Source organism: Amia ocellicauda, chromosome 16, assembly GCF_036373705.1.
Source record: "Amia ocellicauda isolate fAmiCal2 chromosome 16, fAmiCal2.hap1, whole genome shotgun sequence".
Lineage (NCBI taxonomy): Eukaryota > Metazoa > Chordata > Actinopteri > Amiiformes > Amiidae > Amia > Amia ocellicauda.
The window spans coordinates 8,391,716-8,412,697 of record NC_089865.1 but is presented as its reverse complement, the minus strand read 5'-3'; the positions used below and the strand labels follow the sequence as shown (position 1 = coordinate 8,412,697).

General features: G+C 34.0%; 1 protein-coding gene across 1 annotated transcript in view; it reads left to right on the top strand.

Annotated features, from left to right (window-relative positions):
* thsd7ba (thrombospondin, type I, domain containing 7Ba) overlaps window positions 1-19,576 on the top strand; it is a 110,087-nt gene extending 90,511 nt beyond the window's left edge. The window contains exons 19-28 of the mRNA XM_066688515.1: window positions 39-154; window positions 2,443-2,560; window positions 5,138-5,283; window positions 8,386-8,557; window positions 9,974-10,147; window positions 10,610-10,705; window positions 11,222-11,304; window positions 12,408-12,600; window positions 15,123-15,210; window positions 15,634-19,576. Of these exons, the coding sequence (XP_066544612.1) occupies window positions 39-154; window positions 2,443-2,560; window positions 5,138-5,283; window positions 8,386-8,557; window positions 9,974-10,147; window positions 10,610-10,705; window positions 11,222-11,304; window positions 12,408-12,600; window positions 15,123-15,210; window positions 15,634-15,715 (1,268 nt within the window). The 3' untranslated portion in view covers window positions 15,716-19,576. The remainder of the gene's footprint in view (window positions 1-38; window positions 155-2,442; window positions 2,561-5,137; window positions 5,284-8,385; window positions 8,558-9,973; window positions 10,148-10,609; window positions 10,706-11,221; window positions 11,305-12,407; window positions 12,601-15,122; window positions 15,211-15,633) is intronic.
* Window positions 19,577-20,982: the final 1,406 nt, after the last annotated feature.

The window sequence follows — 20,982 nt, the reverse complement described above, 5'->3', positions numbered from 1 at the left end:
ATATTAAACAATGTACATATGTATTTATACATTTTTAGATTGGAGCACATGCCAGCTGAGAGAGAATGCAGTGTGTGGACAAGGAACCAAAACACGTCTACTGGATTGTGTGAGAAGTGATGGGAAGGTGGTGGAGCTAAGATATTGTGAACAGGTATCCGCATTGTGCACTCTCTTTAAGCAACCTATTTCCAATATATATATATATATATATATATATAGGGCTGTCAGTCGATTAATATTAATATTTGATTGGTAAATCAATGGACATTAGTTGATTAATCGGGCATTTATTAAAATAAGTGTAACAGTCTTTAAGTGGTTGTGCCACACAGTAATACTTTAATAAATATTAGGCATTGATATTACAGTATAACAACTCTGAACGGAAATGGTAGAAACAATAGAAATGTATATTTAAAAAAATACACTTAATCATTATAATCAGCAAACAAAATTATAGCCTATTCGCTACAGCAAACGGATGTTTTGCTCACAAATGATACTGTAAACTACTCACACTGCCCTTGTAAGAACAGCATTGCTTGCAAATGAAACAAAAAACCTTTCCATTGTCTTCAATGTTTCCTTATGAATCCAGTTTGAATCCAATGACTGTAGTTTTCCCATTAGCAGCTTGTAACACTCGAGTTTGTGCATGGATACTGTACTGTAGCTCTTGTGATGTGATCTCTTGCATGATTCGCCTTTATAATTTCACACTAGAAGCGCTGAACTGCTCAGTTTCATCATTTAATTTGAATTAAATATGCCTATGGCGTTAAACTGCATAAACACAAATCGAGTTCAAGTTGCAATCTCTACCTCACCTGTCTACAGTCTTTCATGTCTGTAGTCAGATTGAGTGGACACTGAAAGTGATTAAATATACACTTGTTTCATTTATTTGTTTTGACTATGCAGTGTAAGCCTTTAGGAAAAAAATTAAGTGCTTTAATGTTATTTATACTAATCATTTTGTTCATATTTCCATTTAAATACCCTACTCCATTTGTGCTAGTTTTATTCGATCGTTTGCCTTTCATTATAACGCACTGTTTAAAGAGCTGTCAGTTAAAATTAGCGGTTTTGGCTCTTGTAGGTAATTCGAAATGTCGGCACTTCTGGTGTTAACCGTATAATCGCCAGTCATTATAATTAATTTTTTTTATAATAATCTGCTCAATTAAATAGAGAAAATGTTATTGTCGATCAATTCATTAGTTGATTAATACACCCAATTAATTGAGGAAGCCCTAATATGTATATAAACATTCAGAACATATAAGATGTGAAACATGTAAAAAGTATTTATCTTAATCACTGTTAAAATTAAGCCCTTCCCTACCCTGCAAAGAGTTCAAGGAAGATCAAGCGGTATAATTCTATAATGCTATAATGCTGTCATACTCTGGCAGATTAAAGGAGTGTAACATCATTAGTTTTCAAAAGAGGACAATAGTAGGGTATTACAATAGAGTGTTTAAAATCCTTAATAGTGTTGACAATAGTGTCAACCCAAGGGACTACAGTAAAATAAAAAAAATAAGCAAGATTCATGGTACACAGAGATTACAAACTGACAAAGGGCCATATTCATACATGTTTAGTATCATGTTAAGATTACTGTCCTTTTGTAAAAGATGGAAAACCATCACCCAATATTGGGGAGGATATGGAAGCCTGCTCTTCCTAAAAGTACCAAAAGCATCACAGGTACTTTCTAGAAGAGTAAGCACCAGTAGTCTCTGAAATGGCAGGCACAGGTTTATATTGATAAATCATTTAAAATTGCCCTCAATTGCCGGTAATTTGGGGGATTTCAAAATATAACAATATAACAAGTAAGCAAAGGTATTTAATATTATATTGATAGGCTTATATGACCCTGGCTTTGGCCAGTGGAAATTGTTATGATGGATGGTTTGACAACAATGTTATGTATTAGGACAAAAATCACCATCAAATGTCTGTATGCATGTTTCTGATTTCAGAGCCAAATGTTAGAGCTTTAGAAATTCAAAACCCCCAGTTCTCTCCTGACAAGAACTGCCTGAAAACAAGCTGAAAACAGCATCACAGGAAAGCAAAATAGTGATATAAACAGAGAAACAAAGAAACCTCATCTTTAACAAATTTAGATTAATATATTTCATATTTTGGTTGTTGGGTTATGCTATTCAGACCCAGATCCAAATTTTTGTTTAACCGTAAGCTTTAAAAATGAATGCATTGATGACAACTGATACAAGATAGGTAATCTCCAATCTTGAGAACAGAAGGCAGGAGACCTATAGAGACCTCTTGACTGTTTCCACTGCACTCAACAGAAAACAGCTTTGTTACAGATAATCACCTATATATCATGTTATGACCTCAATGTCACTGGCATTGACATTGTAGCAGGTTACTGTATTCAGTCTTTTCTCCTTTTCTTTTCAGATTGGTCTGGAGAAAAAGTGGAGATTGGCACTTCACTGCCTGGTAGACTGTCCAGTTAACTGCATGCTCTCAGACTGGTCACCGTGGACAGAATGTTCTCACACTTGTGGTGAACAAGGTAATTAAAAAAGCCAAAACCAGAATACTGTCTACCTATAACAGCAACAAGTACAATATATGTTATAACTAGACACTCTTAATGTGTAATATACAATACATTACAAAAAGTAATGGGTGTGGGCCTAGAATTACGTTCTTCACATTCACATTCCTTTAGACAGAAGGCCATAGGAATACTGTGACATTCTTTCTGCAGTGCAGTTTGTAGTTCAGCAGGAGCAGAACCCTGCCATTTCATTTTATCCCAGATGTGATTTTGGGGATTGAAGACTTAGAGCAAGAATTGAAACGATTTCAGCATTATTCTCCCCTAGATACTGTTACACACTTAGCTTTGTCATACTATTTGTTGTCATGTTGGTATATGTAATGGCCCTCACAATAAAAACACAAATGCTTGTGGTACAAGATTGTGCAAAATACGATGTCTGTTGTTCAGGGTACTCTCCAGAAAAAGCATGAAAACATAGTAAATGACCTGTGGTGAAATTCATTACAGATGGAGGAAGGCTTGATCCATTAATTTTGATAAAAATATGTATTTACCTTTTTGTTTTGTTTAGATTTTGCATTAGGCAGAGGCAAAGTTTATACAGCTTGAAGTACCATTTGTATTTCTTCCTCCATCTATCTGTTAACACATACCCATTAATGTGATCAGGGTTCCCACGAGTCCTGGAAATGCTAAGGAATTTTAAATTAAATTTTCCAGGCCTGGAAATGTTTTGAAATATCCAAAAAAATCTATACATTTTTGGAAAAGTAATGGAAATTTTAAATTAGTTTTGTTTGTAAGCGTATCATTCATGTACATTTTAAAATCTAAATTAACCTTTTTAGGTAGTGAGTCCTAAAACAGCTGTCTGTGCCCACAGTAGTGCGTCACATCATTTCACTTCTAATTTGATGTGCTGTAGACAGTGCCACACCAATACATCTCCCAAGCGCCAATTCCCTTTCACGAGAAAAATGGCAGGGCCCCCATTTTGCGCAAAAAAATATCCAATTACAGAACTATATATTACAGTTTAAAAAAAAGTCGGTGTTTTAGGAAAATTCCATTGAATCAACAGAAGAGGAGTGGGTGGAGGAAGAAGAGATTGTTTTAATCAGAATTTGCTAAGTCAGGGTATTTCTTGACTAATCATGGAGGAAATGCATGTGCACAGCATTTGCAGTTGGTTAAATATATAAGACTTACTTTAACACTGTAGGATCTGTTCCATAGATTAGCACAGCAAGATGAGGCAATGTTTAATGAAATACTGAATATACTGGTGTACCATTCAGTCCATTTTTGTCTTTGTACTGAACAAATGCTCTTTGCCGCATACTGTGTAAAAAAGTAAGGAAGCTTTTTAGTAAGAAAGTACAAAGTTTTAGTTTGTGTTTCAGTCATTGTTAAAGAATTGTAATCGTGTTGCGTGAAACACATTAATTTCTACACATCATATGTTGTTTTGAAAGTTTTCTGGACGAGTATTGTCTCTTCATAAAAACAAAATTTGCATTGTCTCTGAATCATAAGGCATTCTTTCCCAAATAAATCAGTCTGCTACATGGTTACTTAAAGCATTAATTTATCTTAATTTAGCTTTGTTACTTTTTTCCCTTTTGAATGGCACATCATTATACTGATACAAAATCTTGATTTAAGTAGAGAGCCTGTATTTAGCACCACTAAGAATGAAAATAAATTAGTTTCTTACTGCTGTTATGTCTTGTACAAGGATTTGTAACCAATATCAAAGATCTACAAAGGTGTTCTTTTTCATTTGTGATTTTTGATTCAGTTGTTTGCAATCTGATATTATACGCAGACCTGCAGTATGTTCTCAAACATCTATCAGCACAAACAAATCCTCTGGCAGCTGTTAATGCATATTGTTGTAGAATATCCAATTTTTTCCTTAAGTCAAAGTGATCCTGTCAGATGGGAATAACGATATCCTAGCCTAGTTATTTGGTGTAATCCTTTACTGTTTACTTTCTTTCTTAACTAAATAAGGGTTTGCACCAGACAATTACACATTGTGGCCCTTCTCACTTCCACAAATACATTGCGCTGCAGTTGTACTTTGGAGGAGGACACCAAATATTGGAGTATTTCCATACATTTACTTTACTGTAAAAAGGTTTTTAATATGTATGGAATTAGTTGCATAAGACATTCTGTTGCAAATTAAGGTATTCTATGCTCAGTAATGCTTTTTCAGCCTTTGTATAGCGCTTCTGTTTGTGTTAAAGCAAATTCTTTCAATTTCCTGCAGATAAAAAAATAAGAATTACAAATTACAGTAATTTAAATGGAATGTTTTCAGTTTCCAGGAACTAGATAAACCATCTGAACTAATCGAAAAAAAGCATTCTTGTCCTCAGGTTTATAGTTTCTTGCATGGCTCTCACATGCTACAAATGCCAGATGCCTTAAAAGATGTATATATATTCAAATCAGCTTGATGTAACATTTACTAGAATTAAAGAATATATGAAGGGTATATCACAACATACAAAAAATGTATTTGTTCTTTAATTGTCCCCCCTGTGTTTAATGTTTTAATGTTTATGCTTGCAGGTCACATGCAGCGTTCTCGTACTGTAATACAGCCAGCTCATGAAGAGGGGAGACCTTGTCCTCCTCAGCTTTCTCAGGTCATCCCTTGTCCAGTCAGGCCATGCTACACGTGGGTACTGGGAGAATGGGCTCCGTGTCATGTGGAGGTACAGTGTTTTTGTAAGATTATTACAATTTATTTCAGTGTATAGAACTGAATTTTTGTATTTTAGTGGTTTGTTATGACCTTGTAAATCTGGCGTCGATAAAGCTGTCAGATTAAATTACATAATAATAGCAATACTAATGTGATACATAGTCATTTGTTTGGTAATCTAATCATTCTTAGGTCTAGGATGTCGTGATAGTTAAGAGAAAACAATATTATAATAAGAATAACCACATATCAGGAACAGTTGCCTATTAGATGTTTATTATGTGTCTAAAGGTGTTAACACCCATGAATTGTAGGTAATTGCAGCTGCATAAATGTATTTATAGAACAGAACAGAGACCTTCTAATAGAAATCAATGTAGACCACAGCTACATGGGTGAATGTAGGCTTGGACATGTTCCTGTTTCGTTATTAGTAAAATTACATATTTTTAACTCAAAAAATGACCCGTGTCTTACAGATGTTACAATGCTTATGGCATTGTGCTTACTATTACAAATGTTATTGTCGAATTTGTTCTAATCAATCAAAGACGTAACCTGGTTTCACATACTGTTTTCGGTAGAAAGCTGAAGATGTTACACACTTATTTTGTGTACAATGTCTGCACTGGAAATTTAAAAAAATAAAAATAAAACATGACAGGCAACAGTGGAAAAAACACTCAGGAGTCAATCATATTGTTTTAAAATTTTACTTTCAATTGGAATCTGACCGTTAAAATATTTGGAAAAGGCTTTTGACTAGGCACAGCACTATTAACATTAATTGATCAGATAAGATAGATTAATGTAGCATATTAGCTTGGTGGGGGGGCAACTCCATTTCTGGGGGGGCCTGGCTAGCTTGAGTCATAACAGAAATTACTTATCATATTTGTAGTGTAAATTCTGTATTTAAGTAAGATATTTTATATATATGCAAATTCCACGTAATTGAGTTAAGATGACATCCGGAGGGTAGGAATAATGTCAGATACTCTGCATGAATTACACTGTATAAAAGAAAAAGGAAGACTAATTAAATTTCTAAAATAAATGCATACACCGTGTGATAGAGGGGCTCCATGTCTTTGAAACGTGATGTAACTTTTAATGAATCATCGTTTTAGATTTTGTAAGATCATTAAAGTAAAGGAATGACAGCGATTTTAATCTAATTTCAGACCTTTTTTTTCTGTGTGAAGTGTGTTTTAATTAAATGTTTCCTGGCCTTTTGTTTCTCCCTGGATTTGTTTCCCTACAGGCTTAACATACTGCATTTTTTGAATCATTACTATTTATTTATTTATTTTTCAGGTGAGATTTTAGCATCATTTTTGTACAGCGCAATGGTTTTGCCAATGTCTAGCTACAAGCATCAACTAGAACCATGACATACATTGATGCATTTAACTCTTTGTATTGACATAAGGTACATATCTTGACAGAAAATTATTAGAATTAAATAAATTATCTAAGTTATGTAATTATTCACCATAACAGGAGAAAGAAAAATGCCAAAATAAACTACACTTACATAGTAACATAAGAAAGAATACAAATGAGAGAAGGTCATCAGTCCAACTTGGAAACTAAGTCTATAATCCAGTCTTTTCTTGTAGGAACGCAACATGCAACAATTTCAAAGATGTTACTGAGATACAGTTCATATAGAGAAATCAGTCTTTTGAAATAAATTATTTAGGCCCTAATCTATGGATTTCAAGTCTCATGTTTTGAGGGAGTGTGCAATTGGGGTGCTGACTGCAGGAATATCCATCAGAGCTGCAGTTGGGTCAATACCCTGGTGAGGACGACGAGCCGTAGATGAGCTTCCCTGAGATGCTTTCTGACCGTTTGTGCAGACATTCTTCGGTGTTGCAAACCCACAGTTTAATCGGCTGTTCGGGTGGCTGGTCTCAGATGTTCCCGAAGGTGAAGAAGCCAGATGTGGAGTCCTGGGCTGACGTGGTACACATGGTCTGTGTTTGTGAGGCCGGTTGGATGTACTGCCAAATTCTCCAAAACGACATTGGATGGGGCTTTTGGTAGAGAAATTATCCTTCTATTCTCTGGCAACAGCTCTGGTGGACATTCCTACAGTCAGCAGCCAATGTCAAATTGCAGACTGCACATTTCAGAGTGGCCTTTATTGTCCCCAGAACAAGGTGCACCTGTGTAATGGTCACGCTGTTTATTCAGCTTCTTGATATGCCACACCTGTCAGGTGGATGGATTAGCTTGGCAAGGGAGAAATGCTCACTAACAGAGATTGTGCACAAAATTTGAGAGAAATAAGGTTTTTGTCCATATGGAAAATGCATCTTTCATTTCAGCACATGAAACATCTTGCGTTTCGTATTTTTGTTCAGTATATAAGGATTCTTTGTGTAAAGAAGAAGATTTGTGTCTCTTCATGCCTTCCACATTTATAACACTATCTTCTCGTCACCATTGTTTTTTGTCTTTTCCCGTACCACTACCTATACTTCCAATTTCAGTGCCTGTCTAAGACTTGTCAGGTATAATGTGAAAGGAATCTACCTTCAATTTTCTGTCATTGAAGACCCTGCACATTTCTGCTCATGACCTTAGCTCATTTCCCTTCTTCCAAAGAAGTTTAGCTATTCTAACCCAGCGGTGTGTGATATTCCTTTGAGAACCAGCATTTTTTTTTCTCAGTTTGACAGGTGCACTGTGTAATTATAACATTAATCCACTTGATTTATTTATATGTATTTATTTATTTACCTTTTTCCCCCTCAGAATTCCTTGGGCCATATCGGCTTCTTTTGTTGCAAAATTTTCACCTTTGATCTGAATATTTAAACATTGTGAACTGCAAACATCCACCGAATAAACTAAAGTGCATCTATGCCTCTATAACTACACACGGCAATCAAGCATGTATTTTCCGAGCTTTACTTTAAAAATCAAATGTTTACATTGTATGAATAACTACACATCCAATGGCACATTGATTATTCTTTTAAATTAGCTCGGCTGTAGTGTAAATATATACATGTTGTCTGTATGCAATGTAATTATTCATTCATCTGCATCTACAATTGCTGCCTCCCATCTGAATTCATATTCTGCTTTGTGTAAACAGGGGGCCGAGTGTGGTGAGGGGATTCGAAAAAGGAATCTAACATGTGTAGTGCACAGAGGCTCAGAGACTGACTTGTCTTCTGCCAAACCAGTGGAAGAGGAAAAATGTGATGCTAGGCTCATGAAAGCAAGTGGACAGACATTGCAATTGCCTTGTTCTGTACCTTGTCCAGGTAGGTATTTATTGTTTGTAAACTGTCTGAGAGTAAACAAAAAAAATATGAAGGTCTTTATTAAACTAAAAGAATTGGTGCATTTTTTTATGCATATCATTTACTGAGGAAGAACGACTTTCTTGACTTTCCATGTTGAATCCTTACTAACTCTTAGGTGCCTTAATGTTGTTGCCTGCATAACTAATATCTTAGGGATGTAATACATCATACTGGTGTGTGTTCTGTTTACTCTCTGACACATATGATAGATGCCAGCTCAGAAACTTCCTTAGAGTGAGCAAAGGAGCAACTTTAATCCATGTTTTGGATTTGTTTGATGAACCTTAACATAAAATATCCATCCATTCATGTATGTCTTTCTTGTGCTCTTTTTTTCCCTTCCTTGAAATGTATCCTATTCATACAGTTGGCTCTAAATGACAGGTGGATATAATTTGAGATTGGTCCTAAAGCTTTTCTGTAATGATGGAATCCTTAGCATGCCTGCTCGACTTTCTCTAACAGTCAGACACTTCTTCTGTCAAGTCATTCTTTCCTTATGTGGAATAGATCTTACTGAAAATCAGGTTCCTCTGTTTCCTTTGTCATATGACATCACATTGCAGTGTTTTGAGGTATGCAAGGACCCCAGACTCAAACCACTGCCATGCCTCCGAGCACTCAACCTGACACACCTTAACAATCATCAACAAGTCACAATGCCAGCCCCTTGACAACCCGAGGAAGTGGTGTGACTTTTACTGGCTAATTATACCAGACAAGCCCTGTTACAGTAGTCTTTGTTTTATCTGCCATGTTTTCTGAAAATTCAGAAATGGTATCTATCCCACACCAGAGAGGGCTGTATACTAGATTTGGGTCTATATTTGACATATTTGTGACAATTTTGTAATCAGCATATTCTCATATATGCAATGGTCAATTTAGAGTTTCCATAGTATGTGCCAAGAGGTAGGTCTTTGCAAAGGTAGGGCTATTGCAGTTTTCATTAGATCCCATCATTAAAGTGGAGATTGGAGGTATTGAGTATGGAGAAGAGGTGTTTGCAGTACTCAGATCTTCTCTGATGCTAAATTTGGGTTGAGAAGTTTGGTGCTAAATTGGATGAATTGACAAGAGCTACATTAGTCAGTGCAAAATAGCATGGACTGAAGTTCGGCTGTAGAACTAAAAGCAATTGTTACTTTCATCAAAAAGATATCTGCTTTCCAAGGTAGACCAGTATTTTATTGATATTCAATCATAGATGCCTGATGAAAAACAGATGCCAATATGTTTTTGAAATGGCTACACATATTTTTGTTTGTGAATTGAATTTCTAAGGTTGACAATGTTTGATTTTGATTTGGACTGACTGTCTTAGACCACATGCTCCAACAAACTATGTAACTAAAGATGATTGTTTGTATTCAGGTGACTGTCATTTGACAGAGTGGACATTATGGAGTTCTTGTCAACTAACCTGCCTTGACGGGAGAAGCTTTGAGACAACCGGACACCAAGCACGCTCCAGAGCTGTGATCATTCAGGCAGTCGAAAATCAAGATAGCTGCCCACTTCAAGTCTTTGAAACAAGGCCTTGTAAAGGTATGTAGTTCATGGGAAAATGAGTCTATTCATTTCTTGTCTATTTTCATCTCTAGCAGAGAGTATTTTGTATTCTATATGAATTGTTACTGTAGTTTCAAAAACAGGTTTTTCTAATCCCTGTGATTGAACTATAAATATCCCTTCAACAGGCCCTTGTGTATCAAATTAATTGAGAGACAAACGGGACACTTTATGGGCTTTTATTAGTCACTGAGAAAATGTATTTAAAATTATCATTATTACATGTGTTTAAAGCATACTTTCAAATATACTTTTAAAGGTAATATCTTTTTCTATCGAGGAAATTGAAAAAGCCACATTCTGCTTCCCTGTGAGCAAAATCGTCATGAGTAATCTTTTCTGGTGAGATGACAGCCATGCTTATTGTTCAGGCAAGCCTGAATTCATGCCTGAATTGCTAACATAAACATAATAAGCTTTTCATATGTTATATTGGAGGAGGAAAATGCCATAACTATGAATGGAGGACAAGCCCATGGAGAGACAATGAACGCTCAGTGTGGTGTCAGCGTTCAGATGGCGTTAATGTGACAGGTGAGTCTCATTAAGTCTACATGAGAAGTTTAAAAAGGAAATTGTATGATATTTAATTCCATTGACCTTCAGATTTAATTATGTATTTCTCTTGTGAAAATCCACAAATTATTGTCCATCTTACCATAATTGTATCAATAAAAAAAAAACATTTTATTTAGACCTAGTTCAGAAAATGTGGAGTTTCTACACCAGAAATGAAGAAGCAGAAGGGAATAAACACTATGGTAAAAGTAGATATGCTGTAAATAACAGTTAAAATTGATACTATCTTATAAAAAATGGTCTCTCCCAAACATAAGCGCAGGTAGTGTAATCTCTTATTGAGTATAAAGCTTGAGCTAAGGGCATTATTTTTGGATGTTTTGACATGTAATTTTCCATTCGCAAATTACAGTATTCAGAGATTGATCAGAAGTTCAGATAGGTTTCCAATGCTATTATTCAGTGTGACACTACATTAATTTGGTTATCAATAATAATAATAAAAAAATAACATTTGTGTTTCTTACCTAGGAGGATGTTTTTTGCAGAATCAACCATCGACTATCAGGCACTGCCATCCACCTTGCACAAAACCCTTTTCCCACTGTACACAGGTAAATATCAGAGACTCCGCAATCATACATAAATTAATAATGGAAATCAGATGTGAAAGTGTGTCATTCACATGGACACTTCTTATGTAGCAAGTTTTAATTTGCATATTAAATGCATTGCTGTGAAATATATATATGCCTTTGATGTGTGATTTAATATGCTTCATAAAACATGTGCTTACGCCATTTAAGGATATATGTGTTTCTCAATATGAACTGTGTGAATCACTGATTCTGTCCTGTGAGGATAGGACTTTAACTCAATAATGTTTTACTTTCAGGATATAGAACCTTTCCTTGCTCTTTTTTAATTTAAAAATAATATCAGCTCTTCACATTTTGGGGAACATAACCTGAAATCAAATTTTTACAGGAATTTGTTGTGTATTAAAAGCCTCTACTCTAGTAGAGCTATGTTGGTTTAGGAGAAGTCTCTCAAACTTCTTTCAACAACTCACAAAGGGAGTAAAGATTGTTTTATACTTTTTATTGTTTAATTAATACCAATTTTGCACCACATTAACCAGCACTGTAAGGTTACTAATGCAAATGGAAAAAAATGAAAACTGGCACGAAAACTGTATCTGCTGGTAATCAAAAGAATTTAGCAGGTGTCAAAGTATTCAGATTAAATGCATTGTGCCAACTTGCTATTAAGCCTTTACAATTAAATACATTTAGCTCTTCCACCTACAGTATTGAAAGCTCCTAAATAGGTACATAAGCATTATTATTTCTTGGAGTGGCAGGGTAGGGGGATTAAATTAATATTATGTAGTTCGTACCACATCCTCACATTGGTTTTAAATGTCTACAACTAATGGTGCAAAGCTGAAGAAAAATCTTGAATACAATGACATGTGTTTACTGCCACTCAGAGTATGTTCTGTGTTACTACATGTGTTAAAACATTTTGTTTTTCTTCTACTGTATCTGAAAAGGTTTCTCTTTTTTGGACAACATTCATGTATCTTGATGGTCGAACTGGGTGTTATTGAAATCCATTTATTGTTATCTTGTTCAATGCTCAGAAATTACTGCATTTTCCTTACTGGGGGAAGATGATAGACATGGATGTCTTACTGTCAAAATCTTTCTTTCAGAGTGGTGTCTGTGGGTGTGAAAATGGCTACACAGAAGTAATGACAGCATATGGTTTCCTCGATTACTGTACAAAAACTCCAGGAGCAGATAACAAAAAAGCAGATGTCAAAACCAGTGCTGGGAAATTCAAACCCGGGACTTCAAAGATTCAGGACTTTTTCAAAGAGTGGTCAATTCAACCTTTTGGACCAGGTATGTCTTGAAGTAATATTTTATGAAAATATTATATATATATATTATATTAAAATGATGATCTGGTTAAAATCTCTTTCAACACTTTGTCTGTTTTGGGGATAATGACCAGAATTGTTGTACCCTTGTTTTCTACAGATTATTGAGCTATTATATCATTCAAGGTTCATATTGCTGTCAGTTAGATACTGAAATGATTGTAATGGCTGGTGTGTAGTTATGTGTTTTTACGCACAGTAGACAAAACCAAATATAATTTTCTCAGTATTAATTTGCTGAAATCTGAGCTACATCTCATTCATACATACTTTAGCATAATTGACAGGTTTGTCAATTTAAAATCTTCTTTTAAAAACCATTAAAAATCAGTGCTGAGCAATTTAAAATTTGCTTCCCACTGGTTTTAGCACACTGCCAGAGAGTAGAAAGAGGGAGTAGGAAATTGCTTATATTATTCATGCACCTGCAGTGTATAAAGCTGTTCTGAATTATACAGCTTGTTGATGAGTTTGATATGGAAGGAAAAAAACTGTGTCTGGACAAAGACATTATTCACCATTTTAGAACATAAATCATATTTTTTGTTTGTTTAGCAACATTCAAGAAATGTACATGGCGCTGAGTAACCACATTCTCCTGTAGTTGTTTTTTCTACAAGATAGATTTGTTAGTTGTGACATAGTCACACTACAGTATTTAAGTACTGATCCCATTTTTATTTCATATTAATTATCTATTTACTTCTTTCTTTTTGTTTTTGCTTTGAATATATATATATATATATATATATATATATATATATATATATATATATATATATATATATAACAATTTCCTTAGTTTGTATGCTTATGGGTTGATTGGTATCAATAAAGACCCCCATCCTGCTGAAAGATTTCTCAGCTTCCACTTATACAGGCATAGGGCCAATTTATTTAAATTCATATTAGCTTGGCAACACCAGTAGACAATAATAACATTTGAACAATAACAATTACCTTAGTTTCTTAGTTACCCTCATAGCATTCAGAAGTGAATATAACACGATGGATCATATTCAAGTCACCTGAGAAGTATTAGAAAGATGTAAAGAATAAGAGCTTCCATTGTGCCTGGGCTTTATCGACTAGGAGAAAGTATTTGTTTCAGTATATACAAACTCTCGTCATCTGGGCTCTAAGAGATCAAAACATTGAGGAAATATATATAACTCTTTTTAAAATTTATCTTCAACAATGCTGCATCAACAATCTGACTCCAACAAGATACTGATAAGATCAAAATGTGAAAAGGAGTATGTCAAAGACAATCTCTCCAAAACTCTTCATGGAAATACTTGAAGTGTTCGAGACTTTGAACTGGTTAGAAAAAGGAATCCCGATAAATGGAACTTGCTTGAAAAATCTATGATTTGCAGATGACCTCTTGAACTTTGCAAAAGCACTTGAAGAACTTCAAATTCAAGATGCAAGCAAGAAAACTGGACTCAAAATGAGTTGTGTTCAACAATGTTAGAACTAAGAAAATTGACAGCAAATGCAGCAATCTAGACGGAGATCTTATGGAAGAAATCAAAAGCGTGAAAATGGGATGGAGTACATTTCGGAGGAAATGGCATGTTATCAAAAGGAAATCTACCCATTTGCTTGTAGAGAAAACTGTTTGATCATTGCATATTACCAGCTCTCACTTTTGGCTCTGAAACCTGGTCACTACATGCAAAAATGCTACAGAAGCTGGAAATGACACAAAGAAGCATGTAAAGATGCATGCTGGGAATATCAAAAGAAGAGACAGAAAAACAAATAAATGGATCCGAGAACAAAGAAAAATACGTGACATAATTTTAAGAGCGAAAATGTTAAAATGGCGATGAGATGGATAAATTGCAAGAACAACAGATCAAAGATGGACAAAGGAAGCTGTGAATGGATATCAAGAGATGAAAAAAGACCTAGAAGACAACCACATGAAAGATGGGAATATTAAATAATAATCTTTGCAGGCGTGACATGGAAAAGAGAAGCTGTAGATCAAATCAAGCGGAAAACGTCATCCAGTAGCGGATATGGGCCGATGATGATGATACAATTTAGTTTTTCTGTCTACTTCATATTGCTTCATTGCTATTACAGTTTACCTTTCCAATAAAGACAAAACAACTATTGTGGTTCTGCTGTGTTCAGTAATAGACATGCTTATGTTATGTTTATGCATGCATTAATGAAATGTATGAATTGTTAAGTTGTAGATTGCACATGGTAGTTAGATTTTGCCCTGTCATTTATTGATACCTCTATATCTTATGGAACCATTTTACAGGGAGCAGAGCTAGAATCTTATCTCTATTCATACTGGGATTTTTACCCTATACTAAATATATCGTCATAATAAATGAAATGATTATCCCAATGTGAAAAATAAATGTTCTGAATCATATTTTAAAGAAATGTTACGTTACAAAAAAGAAAATACATTATACTACTTCAGTGTATTCACTGGTGTGATTTCCAATTGCACAGATGGAAGAATAAAGTTCTGGGTGTACGGAGTGACGGTTGCTGGATTTGTTCTGGTTTTATTCATTATTGCCATGTCTTTTTTGGTGTGGTAAGTACATTTCTTCTTAACGACATTCCAAATATGCATTTAATGATAATGATTTTAATGTAACTTTTGGCTTTTTTAAATGGACAGGAATACTCTAGTTTTACCATTTTATGATTTCTGTCAAACAACCTTTAACAATTGGTCAGGGAAAGTGAACACCAACTTTGAGACAGTTTTTAGTACAAAACTTATTTTATTCCACATCAGTACTGTATTTATTATATTTTAATATTTATCTATTTCCCTTTCATTCAATTTGTTGTCTCTGTAAAATGGAAAATATCTGTGTCTAGTCATCTCCCTGTGGGATTTATGTTGTTTAAGATTATTTCTATTACTATAGGTGGGGTCAAATATATTATAAAAAAGTAATTGTACATTTTGTGAATAAATAATGTTGCAATTCTGTGTATTTTTTTACAGCAAAAAGCCTAAACAGAATAAAAGTGCACCTCCCCAGCAGAAACCTCTGACTTTAGCCTATGATGGAGACTTGGACATGTAATTGGTTTCATGCAAAAGCTCGGGCATCCAAACCTCAAGGCATGTTTGAAAACCAACTGAGCAAATGCACAAAAAAAGAACTAATTAATTAATACAATAATTAATTAAACAAAATGTATGCAACATTTTAAGAAGAGATTGATGAAGAAAGTTTTCTGCAAAACATGGACATGTAATTGTATTTTTCTGTGGCTGAGCTGTCTCTGTTGAAAGACATTTTTGCATTTTCAACCAGTGCACAAAACAAGTATTTTTTTTAACCATTAAGTTACAGTCCAATACAACTTTGTATACAGAATCACAAAGACAGTATTCTGGATCAGCAACCATGGACATATCAATGACATTTAAAAGATTTTAACAAAATGTGGCATTCCTAAACAGATGGAATAAATTTGCATTTGCCTTTGATACATTTAAAACCGTATTTATAAGGGTATAAGAGCATTGTCCAAGTGCTGCTGTTGCACAAGAGCATATAGCAAAAAAAAACTAATCTCAAACAAACAAACGAAAAAATGTATAAAGCTGGAATTGATTTTTTGAACAATGAGAAAAGCAAATGTGTGCCATTATGCACTATATTAGTGCTGATTCATTTTTTTTTCTTTTCAGACCAAACTACCAGTTTTCTAGTGTTTACATTGTATTGCAAGAAATATTGCTGTGAAATTGTGTTTTTCAATGATAACATTGTAGGATGTTTCTGTACTTCTGGTTCCTTCTCTTGAAATATGACAACCTGGCTTACTGGTGTTTTCTCACGAGACATTTTATACTGGAGTGGTGTTTCAGCAAGGTTAGCACATCTGGATTTACCCTTGGAAGGAAAGATAAAGTTGGTGAAAGCGAACAGCGACTGAAAGACCAGAATTGAATAAGTGAACAATGAAGATTATATCATTTGCATAGGGGCGGGGCTTAGAAAGTTTGGAGTGTCTGCTTAGATCAAGTAGTAGTGCGAGAACTTGGAGGCGATGATCTAAGATTGACCCCCGTATAACCTTCACCAGATTCGTTTTCTAAATCTTCGAAGTGCAAATGTATCCAAATTTCTCAGAATCCTAAAATTAAGTTCCTTATTTATTAACTAAATGCAAGATCAGTATAAATGCATTATTGAAAGGGGGAAAAAAGCTTCTTTATTTCATTCCTCACATACAATTACTTTTTTTTCTTTTAAAATAACTTTTTATTGATCAACAAGATAATAAAATAGAGCTTCTGAGAGCAGATTATACAAAAATGAAAACCCATGAACGGAATAAGAGCTATATAAAGTTCATTTTCCATTTTGATTTAAGCACCAAAGATGACAACTGAATGTCATACGAGGCTCCATAAATCAGTCTACAAGAAAAGCACATGATTCAGTTCTTATTTCTGGGTTGTAAATAATATTTCTAGGCCACTTTTAATATTTTAAATGCTGATTTTGCAGGAAAAAAGTTATGACTTGTTTTGTTTTTATGGTTTGCATTTATTTATTATAAATATATATGACCATAGGGAGAGGATTCAGTCATTTAAATACATAGACAACTAACTTACTTTCTTCTCCAAGAGGGATATTGCTGATGAATATTTGGTGGATACTATTGTACTACTATTGTATTGATTGGCCATCTCTAATAGCTGTCTTCCCCAAACAGTTCTACTTTTTGATAAATTATAAAGGTATGTCTTTCCATATGCTGGATATCAGTTACTGTTTTTTGACAGGTTCTCCTAGATTTTTCTGTCAAGGTCTATGATTTCAATCGTATTAACTGAAGTTTCAGTGTCATGAGAAAGCTTTTACCTGTACTATAGTCTCCTCCTTCATATAAGGAATTCAGTATTTGTCCTCATACTTTTTTGAATCTGCATATGCTAACACCACTAGAAAAGTTTTTTTTTTCTGCTCGTACTTTATTTTGCAGGTGCAAAGTGAAGAAATCCAAAATATGATTGCACAGACACTTGTGGCCAAAATACAGAACTATATTTATGTATTTTGCTGAATGATGTCCGAAGCATCTCTGAGACTGCACCACTACTAACTACTTAACAGGAATGCTCGTATAGCCCTGTGGTAGTGTGTACTGCGTATTGTGGTCCAGAAGGCATTACTTTATTTATTTGTTTATTTATTTGTATGTCTGTGTGTTTTTCTGTTTATTTATTTGTGTTGGTATGTATGCATATACATTTTTAGTTCAAGAAATGTAAAGGTTATGACCTGTTATTTATTTATATGCTCCAAAAAACATTTAACTCCTAAACTTTTAAGTACAATTAACCTATTTGTGAGTAACAATCTACATATCAGCATAGTTCCAACTGAGGCTGACTCCAATTACCATACCATTTTAATGCTAAAATGTATATGAATACAAAGGTTGAATACAAAGTGAGTTTACTCGTTTCTAACTTTTGTGTTTCAATGAAACATTGTTTTACATTTACATACATTAAGAGATGTATGATATGAAGGTTATATACTCTGGCTTTGAAACGTTTACAGACTCCTGTTTATCTTGCTCCATTCAAAGGAAAACAAGTATATACATAAGCCCTTGAGTATAAATGTTTATTATAAATGTCAGAGAATATTCAACTTGATACGTTTTACTGGCATTTTGCCACTGTCATCTCCCTTTGTAACAGAGGAAAAACTGGCCTCAATCAGACAGCTTTCAAAACCTCAGACAAAACACCCAGTTTGGGGAGGCAAGACGATTTTTGTGTTTAAAAAGGGGGTTGTGGAACGGAGGCTGAAAGGTTCATGTGTAAATTTCAATTCCACATAAAATCTCACCGTGTCAATTGAAACTGTCATTATTCTGTTTAATGTTTCTGATTAAATCATTACAAAAACAATCCAAGCTAATCATACAAATTTCCTTAAAACACCATACAAAGGCAGTGCTATTGATAGATTAAATTTGCAACCCTCCATAAATATGCTATGGGAGATAATCAGAACTAACTGAGACCAAATGGATTAAAATATCGATATTGATACACTACTAAATCATGTAACAGAATACTACTACTAACAAGTTGGGAGATAATTTGATGATAAAAGTATGCAGTAAAATGCCAGGGAAAAAAATATATTTTTTAAGGAGGTTAATACATTTGCTTTTGCATTTGAATCAAAACTTTATGCAGGATCTTACTTACTTATTTGAGTGACATTTCCCGATGTCCCCGTCACTGTGGGCATCTATGTAATAATCTATTTTCTCATTTTAGATAATAAATGAATAAATAAATGTTCAAGAAGTGTCTGTTCATTAAAGGCCAATACTGTAGTCAGGTAATTTATTTTACTTTGTTTTTCCCTTTGGCATGCAGTTTGGTTTTTCATGTAATCTTGTGGTTCATATTGCCGACATTGCAAACCTCTCAAACTGAATGTACTTCATATTTTGATTATCTGTCAATTTGTTTTACCCATAAATCAAAGTAAACAAATACTATTTTTTCTATTCACATAAATGTATGTATATATTAGCATGCTCTAAAGATTAATTTAAAAACCTTTACCATCCCTTTCCAAAAGTGGCCTTGCAGTTATATGGTTTGGATTCCTTATAACATTTGTTTCCTCTACATGTTTATGTTACCAACATTTTAAGTAAGCAAGCCTTTAAGGACATTTTATACAAATTAAATGTTTTGAGCTTCATTATGCTTTTGCCCCCCAAGAGTTCATAATGTTTACAATGCTTCTTCCAAATATGTTTAAGAACACTCTCCTGACACAAGTAGCCTGGAAATATTATGGGTATGTTTTTGTTTACAGTGAATTTTATGTTACAATTGTGTGTATTTAAATGAATGAGTTATAGAATCAAATGCAAATAAATTGTGATACTCTGTGAAAAAAGTGTGAGACCTGTCCTTATTTGACTGTAAGACACCTTCAGGACATTGCATGGAACTGTGGGTAATTATTTAATTAACAACTTAATGAAATATAATTCCCTTTGGAGCATGACATTATTTGCTTTGAGAACAATAAAGACAACAAAGGAAAGTGAAAAAGAGGAGAAGAAAAATACAATAAACCAACCCTCCTTAAATCTAAACTGAACCCTGAATTTAACTCATACCACTAATCCTAACTCTAATCTTAAACATAACTTAAAAAAAAAATATATATATATATATATATATATATATATATATATATATATATATATATATATTAATCTATGCCAAAATAGGTGGCACAGCAGCAATAGAAAAAAACAGCAGCTGATACAGAACTAAGATGGAATGGAACTAAGAAACAAATAAATGGAAAAAAATACTGTCATACTTAACTTTGTAACCTTTTTAATTTTTCTTACAGAAGGGTGGTCGTTGGCTCTTCCTACACTACCAACCTGCTTGGAGAGACTCTGGAAAAATAACATATATATATATCATCTGAATTAAGAGCAGAAAGGGAAAGGAACATATTTATCTTGTTGTTTTTTTTGGATGAAGTTTGTAAAATAGACACAATGTCAGTGTTGGTGAGAAAGCAAGTATAACTGTCAGTGAATTACAGTCAGAAAAAGCAGCAGCAGCTACTGATACAGCCACTGAAGGGACAGATCGGCCAGTAGAAGATGAACAGTAAAACTGGGCTTTAATCAGCTTCTTTGTTATACAAATGTAAAAGAATAATAATACAAAGTCTAATTAAATAATTCACATGAAGTTCCTATTTTCTTTCACTAGATGGCTCTGCAAGTCTACCCTTATAATTATGTCCTTGAGTTTCTTGCTGTAGCCAGAAAATAAATACAGGTTTTGCCTTACGGAATTTGGCCAGGTGCTCTAGTGCTCTTCTTCAGAGTATTAGAAGGAGTATGAAGCCTATTTTAAAATAGTTATGGTCTTAGTTCTTTGCAAACTGCTGAACAAACATTTTCATTCTCATTATAAAATGACGTTTTTCAAAACAGCCTTTATAGATATTATTTCTCTTGAGGGAGAAAATAAAACACTTTGAAAACTGATTTAAAAAAAAGTGAAATGTCTGCTTTCTGGAATGTTATTGTGTATATTATATCATTATATATTTTCAGTGTCATCCTGTATATATATTCTTCATTTGTGCAATGTATATGCACATTATAAAACTGGATTAAAAGATGCAGAGAAAAATGTCCGTATTGCTCTACTCAATAATCGGTTAAGAAGATTTGATTGTGAAATCTTCTAATTGTTTTGTCAATAGTATGCTCAGGTTTGGTGTATCCTTTGTGCATTTCACTATGGAGAGAA